Genomic DNA, 6,451 nt, shown 5'->3' with positions numbered 1-6,451 from the left:
TTTTTCATAAAATATCTCTGAAAAATATAGCCACAGCCCATGGACGCCACGCACGACTATCTTTTTAAAATCATACTGATCGGGACTCAGGCGTGGGAAAGACGAGCCTGATGCGCCGCTACACCGACAATACGTACAGCAAGGACGGTGCGTCTACGATTGGGTTGATTTCAAAATCAAAACATTGTTGTCAATGGGAAGTGCGTAAAGCTGCAGATATGGACACGGCGGGGCAGGAGAGGTTCAAGGCAATAGTGGCACACTATTACAGGGTGCCAATGGCATCATGCTCGTGTTTGACTTGCTGAATGCAGAAACATTGAGCATCTCAAGGACTGATGGGGGAGCTTGAGAAGAGAGACGTCCCCAAGGCTACGCCGATTATGATCATTGGGAAACAAGATTGACTCTGGAGACAGGCTCCAGGTCAGCAGTGCAGACGTCAAGAAATTTCTAGACGCCTACAGCCTCCCCGAGTCCTGCTACTGCGAAGTTAGTGCCCAGGACGGCATAAACATCGAGAAAAGCTTCACTAGTCTGACGGAGAATCTGATTGAGGTTTTTGGGAAATCAGCAGGCAGAGTGTCATCAAAGCTGGCATTCAAGGCCAAAGAGGAGAGGCTGGCAGAGGCTGCTGCTAGTCTCCGTGATTAAATTGTTTAAAGAAACAGGAATGCTGGGCGTTTTAGGAAATTTAGTTAGGTAGCCTGGCGCGTCTTTTCGAGCGTTGATAGCAGAATTCCCTGCTGGCCGTCATCCTGCCGCTGTTCTTTATAGCTACGAAGGCAGGCCTATTCTCACGGTGCTGCTGTCTGGGGAGCCGCGATTTGTGCGAATCAGCAGGGATGCCCATGATTCAGCTTAGCGAGGAGGAGCAGCAGATTGCACGCGCAATAAGAATTTTGCAGACGCCCAAAATCCCCCCGCCATAGCGCGGTTTGCTGGAGGATGGGTGCGGGACAAGATTATGGCATGCCCTCCCATGATATAGATGTCACGCTGGACAACATGTCTGGGTACGCCTTCGCGCTTGGCCTTCTAAGACGCTTGGCGAAAATGCTGCGGAACAGCCTGGCAGCCGCTCTTCCCCGCCCTCATCCACAAAATCCAGGCAAATCCGGACAAATCAAAGCACCTTGAGACTGCAGTGGCTCTATCTATGGAATCAGTATCGACTTTGCGCATCTGAGGAGCGAGACATACGCAGACTCCCGGATTCCCACAATCAAGCCTGGCACTCCCGCTGGAGATGCCCTGCGCCGGGACATCACCGTCAATGCTCTTTTCTACAATCTTCACAGCGGCGAGATTGAAGACTACACGGGGGCTGGGCTGAGGGACATCAGGGACAGGATCATCCAGGACGCCTCTGGACCCCAGATCACCCTCCAGGAAGACCCTCTCCGTATTATGCGGATTTTTCGGTTCAAGGCCAAACTAGGCTTCGATATTGATCACTCAATATATGAAGCGCTGGCAGCGCCCGAGATCGAGTCCGGGCTGCGCTGCAAAGTGGCCAGCGAGAGGATAGAAATGGAGCTGTTTAAGATGCTGGGCTATGAAAACGGATACGTGGGATGGCGGAGATTGTCAAGACGGGCTATGTCCGGACGGTCTTCACCCCGGAGGCCGACGTAGAGGTGGACAGGGTGCTGTCGCTTCGTCTATTTGATAAGTGCAAGGAGTTTGTCTCCAAGCTGCAGGCCCGCTATGAGAATGGCGCGTGCAAGGGATAATAGCAGCCGAATATACAGGAAATAGTGTGGGAGCGCACGGACGTGCGAATTCTTTGGCTGTATATGGCGCTGCATAACTATATTGGACTCAAGGTGAGGCGCGGCAAGCGGATGGAGTATGTCAATGTGGCGGTGCTGCGGACAGTCTAAAGAGCTCGAAGCAGCGTACTGCATGCATCCAGAGACTCGAGGAATCCATGAGTATATGTGCAGCGGAGGAAGTGCCAGCCTGACGTGCCTGGCGCTAGTCTGTGGCAAGCACCTCTTTGAGGCCCTGCTCATATTGCGCGGTGACTGGACGGCTAAATCCGCAGAGAGCATGGCCCATTGGCATTGTGCGCAGAAATCTCCACGACCGCCATCGGGTGCCGCCTGTTGTTACCGGCGACGATTTGAAAGAGCTTGGCCTTCCCCCGAGGAATTATCGTGTCGCACTCTTCAACTGCCTTGTATACCAAATCGACCAGCCGGGCGCTACCAAAAAAGAAATCCTGACGTCTGTATTTAACTGAAAAAGCCTTACGGGTCAGTCCGCTGCACCGCCATACAAATAGGCCTCCCTGGAGAGGCATTGCAGCATTGTTCCGAAAAATAAGCGCATTTGGATCTGTTTGGCGGCTGCATTTTGTGGGGCCTCGCGCAGCACCCCAGACGTCCTCTGGCTGCTAGTGCTCATGGGCCGTTCAGCCGCCAGCCCATGGACCCGGAGTCCGCCCCCTCTCGGCATATCTGCTGGCCGCCCGGAATAACTTTGATCGAAAAAATTTGCCATTCACCGAATGACCGATATAACTAGTGCGATAACGGAATGGCGACATAGCCGCAATCAGCGCTATATCGACGTCTAAAGGAATGCGACCATCGGAAGCTGGCTGAGATGCTCAGCAGTGCGCAGTCTGGCGAGGTGGCCTCGGCGATCCGAAAGGCCTTCGAGGCCAGAATGGCCCGCGCCCGGAATGCGGAAGACGGAGAAGCAGGAGGTGACTCGGGTGTGGACGTCGACATGGAGAGCCCGAGGATGAGCTGTCAGAGAAGGAAGCCCTGAAAAAGTACTCTAACAGGAATCCTAAGGTAGAAAAGGCTGCCCAGATGTTCTTAAGCGCTTTTAAGGCGAACATTAAGGAAATTAAAATGGAGTAAAGCTGTATTTTTATCTTTTGAAATCGCAAGAGTATATTTTTCAGAACAAGGATGATATGTTCCCGAAGATTGTGCGCTCCAAGTCGCACAATTTGAAAGAGAACTCCGAAGCTGTGCAACAGAGTCCTATGGCGAGAAGCTTGGGGCTGCAGAGTTTGTGGAGATGTCTATCTCGGAAATGAAGTCGGACGAGGTGAAGAGTATAGACGCGGAGGCGATGCGCGATAGTCTGCTTGCGGCGCAGGTGGCGAGGGCCGCGTCAGAGACAGATATGTTCCAGTGCTCACGGTGCAAGCAGCGCAAGTGCACCTACAGCCAGCTGCAGATCCGGAGCTGCGACGAGCCGATGACGACGTTTGTGCATTGCAACCGTGTGCGGCCACCGCTGAGATTCTAGAGAGTCGCCCATAAATAAAGACGAATCAGCAATATTTATTCTTGCCGGCGTTTTAGCTCCTTTCGCCTTCCAGTGCTGCGTTTGCCGTGCCTCTAACAGGGAGAACGCGGATCCATTTGTCTTGGCACCGGGATGAGGGCCGTATAGCCGGTGCAAAAATACAGCCCATCCCCGCAATGGCCTCGTTCATTAACTACAGATTTCGCTCCAACAAGGACTACTCGCAGGTGTTCTTTGAGAGCAACGGGCTTCCGCTGTGGAGCTGAGATACGAGAATCACTACCCAGCGCAGGATGACGTCCAAGGACTTCGACCTCCTGTTCTTTGATGCTGAGACCGAGGAGCAGCTAGTCGGACGAATACGCACAGATCCCCAGGAACAGCTATATTGTTGTGCACCGCATACCCGCCTGGATGTCCAAGAATACAATGCAGACGCGGGAGCGCCGGCCGGACCACCGCAGTCCGAAGCGGTTTCCTGAAGGAGCCGCCAGAGAAATTACATATGCTTCCGCTGCGTGCCAATAAGGGGCACTTCATCCAGCACTGCCCTACTAACAATGACCGAGCTACGACATCGTGAAGGTCCGGAAGCCGTCGGGAATACCGAAGACTTTCTCGAGAGGGTTGCGGATGAGGGAGAGGGGGCCAGCGCGGTCCTGGTGACGGATGAGGGCTTCGTCAAGGCGCGTCCCCAGACGCAGGAGTGGATGAAGCACGCACTGCGCTGCAGGGCCTGGGGAGTAATTCCAGGCAATTTAAAATGCTCGGGCTGTGGAGGTCTTCTCAGGAGGCCTGTGGTCACAGGCTGCGGCCATTACTACTGCGAGGGATGCATCCAGGCCGATGCCAGGTGCAGCATATGCGAACAGCCCGTTACCAAGATAAGCTATGATTCCCGCATGGCCTCCCGTGTTGACCGCTTCCTGGGCAAGTAGGCATGCGTGCAGGCCCTGGCTGCACTCCCATCTCACGAGGGCGCTTGACATATGAAACCCACAGTGGATGGGGCAGAGGCAGGAGGCTGCGGGAAGGAAAGAGATCGCCCGCCTGAATGCCGAATTTAATAAATACATGCTCGATGGCTACTTTTACGGACTCACTCGGCCTCCACCCTTCCTAGGCCTTCAGTTCTCCGCGTCCAGTCCAATGGCCGTTCTTCACAAGCCTTATATGCCCCGCTCCATTATGTCGTGCTCCAGTATGGCGGGCTGCCAGTAAAAAATCTTGCCGTGCACCAGGCCCGCCTCATCAAACAGGGGAACATCAAATAGATACTCCTTCCAGCACACACTCTACTCCGCGAATCATCGCCGCGTTATCCTTGACCTGAGGCGGCGTGCTGTTGTTAGTGCCCGTGGGGATGTAGAACGGGAAGATGACGCCTGCGCTGCTCTCGTCGTCCATACGGCAAGAGGTTTCAAAAATTTGGCATCAAATCTGACGGAGCTGCCTCCCGAGGGGAAGAAAGCCGCCTGTTTCGTGCACAGGATGCCTGCTCTGCCATTCGCGAGTCTTCGCGCTCCGGCAAACGCGCACAGTGCTCGCCCGTGGCCCGCCTTCGAGCCGTCTTTGCCTGCTGCTCGTCACTTGCCGAGAATGATGGGCGGGCCGGAGCACCAATAGAAAAAGAGCCACACACAGCAGCCTGCGCCTCGGCCCCAGCCGGGACTGGCAGCCGAAAAAAAATTTGCCACCCCAAACAAAAAGCAAGAGCCGCGAGACATGCAGAACATATTATTTATTTCTCTGTGGCGCTGTAAACTCTCATAAATCTAGAGCGGATTCTGGAGACCAATAGGAATCCTTGCCGAAGACAGTCACGCGCTTGGCATGGCTGTGCACAGAGCAGCGCGTCCTCGAACAGACCGACCAAGTACAGCTCAGTAGCCTCCTGAAGGGCAACGAGGGCCGGGCCCTGGAACCTGATGTCTGCGGCATTCACCCCTCTCGCGGCATATGGACCTGCAGAGGCGCTGGAACGGAAGCTTTCTGATGAGGCGCTCGGTGCTCTTCTGGTACCTGCGGATCTCGCGGAGCGCAACAGTCCCCGGCCTGTAGCGGTGCTTCTTGGCAGCCCCGCTTGCCGGTGTCTCGGTCGCAGTCTTCCTTGCCGACTTGGTGACGAGCTGCTTCCTCGGGGCCTTACCCCCGGTGATGCCTGGCGTCTTCCTTGCAGATTGTTTGGTCCGGGCCATGATGGGTCGGGGAAAACATTTATTTTTATAGCTAAAAAAGGAGGGAACTGCGCGTTTCAGCCTCCCTCAAGAAGGATGCGGCGCCTGTTTATTATAAAAAATAAGGAAAACAGGATTGGGCGCCTCTGTGCTCTTTCAGTAAAATCCCTGAGCACGGCGCATCTGGTTTTGCCGCATGCCTGACAATCATGTCCCTCTGCGCCTCCTTCTCTGCCTTTGCTCTGTCTAATTTTGATTTGGCGGGAATCTTTGGCAACTGCCAATTAATTGCAGCGCAGGCGCGCGGCGGCGGAAAACCGCAGGGAAAAGACGGCAGATGCTGCCGGGCCATAGTGTGCGCGGAAACAAACGCCATTGTGCATTAACACATGCCTACCCTGGCACGGTGCAGAATGCAGGACGCCCTCGTTTTGCAGGCCGCGCAGTCTGCTCCTTGAAACAAATAAAAATTCTCGTATGCGTGGCGTATTTTTCTTCCTGAGAGCAAATTTTGAGACCCTCGGCGCACACATATAATTGAGTTTTCCGTGCTCGGCTGGCACTCCACTGCGCAGCGCACTCCGCAGAGGAAAAAGCCGCCAGGGCGCTGCTGGGCATTTTCATCTCTCCCGGTCGGCCCGGGTGAGACGGGCGGCCTCGTGGCAGCTCAAGAAGTATCTGAAAGCTAGAGCAAATTTTGACTCTCATACTTTTATCAATGAAGGGACCGGCTTTTGCTCTCTTGCCGGCCTATTCTTCTCCAAGGAGTGACACCCCGCGTCCTGCCAGGCTGTAGTCTGGATTGGTCCACCTGCAACAAGGGTAGCCGCATCATCCAGGATTATCATGGTGCCTCCAGAATGCACCATAAGACTGACAGCGCTGATATTGCATGGCATTTTGCCCGGTGCTGAAATGGAGAGCCGCAGCTGCTGGCCATCCCCAGGGGCATCTGGGATTGCTTGCTGGCGCGCCTTTTACCAAGGCCCCCGCAGGCGCAG

At 54.7% G+C, this 6,451-nt stretch overlaps 4 protein-coding genes across 4 annotated transcripts; 3 read left to right on the top strand and 1 right to left on the bottom strand.

The window, feature by feature from the left end:
- Positions 1–948: 948 nt before the first annotated feature.
- LOC124373643 (CCA tRNA nucleotidyltransferase, mitochondrial-like) lies at positions 949–1,638 on the top strand. Its single transcript, XM_046831996.1, has 2 exons — positions 949–1,111; positions 1,208–1,638. The coding sequence occupies exons 1-2, from the start codon at positions 949–951 to the stop codon at positions 1,636–1,638; spliced, it is 594 nt and encodes a 197-aa protein (XP_046687952.1).
- A 1,082-nt stretch (positions 1,639–2,720) lies between these two features.
- Positions 2,721–3,273, top strand: LOC124373642 (transcription elongation factor S-II-like; the record flags this gene model as incomplete). Its single annotated transcript, XM_046831995.1, is given in 4 exon segments — positions 2,721–2,873; positions 2,875–2,922; positions 2,924–2,984; positions 2,987–3,273. Coding segments are annotated over 4 exon segments (549 nt in total), but the record flags the coding sequence as incomplete, so codon positions are not given.
- A 560-nt stretch (positions 3,274–3,833) lies between these two features.
- LOC124373641 (LON peptidase N-terminal domain and RING finger protein 3-like) lies at positions 3,834–4,211 on the top strand. The gene has a single exon (XM_046831994.1). It carries the CDS (start codon positions 3,834–3,836, stop codon positions 4,209–4,211), a length of 378 nt encoding a protein of 125 aa, XP_046687950.1.
- Positions 4,212–4,995: 784 nt separating this feature from the next.
- On the bottom strand, positions 4,996–5,661 carry LOC124373635 (histone H3.1-like). The gene is given in 2 exon segments (XM_046831988.1): positions 4,996–5,221; positions 5,223–5,661. Coding segments are annotated over 2 exon segments (456 nt in total). The 5' UTR covers positions 5,472–5,661; the 3' UTR covers positions 4,996–5,014.
- Between the last annotated feature and the right edge of the window lie 790 nt (positions 5,662–6,451).

Source organism: Homalodisca vitripennis, unplaced genomic scaffold (assembly GCF_021130785.1).
Source record: "Homalodisca vitripennis isolate AUS2020 unplaced genomic scaffold, UT_GWSS_2.1 ScUCBcl_6086;HRSCAF=13136, whole genome shotgun sequence".
Lineage (NCBI taxonomy): Eukaryota > Metazoa > Arthropoda > Insecta > Hemiptera > Cicadellidae > Homalodisca > Homalodisca vitripennis.
Note: the sequence above shows the minus strand (reverse complement) of the source record. Positions and strands in the feature narration are given on the sequence as shown.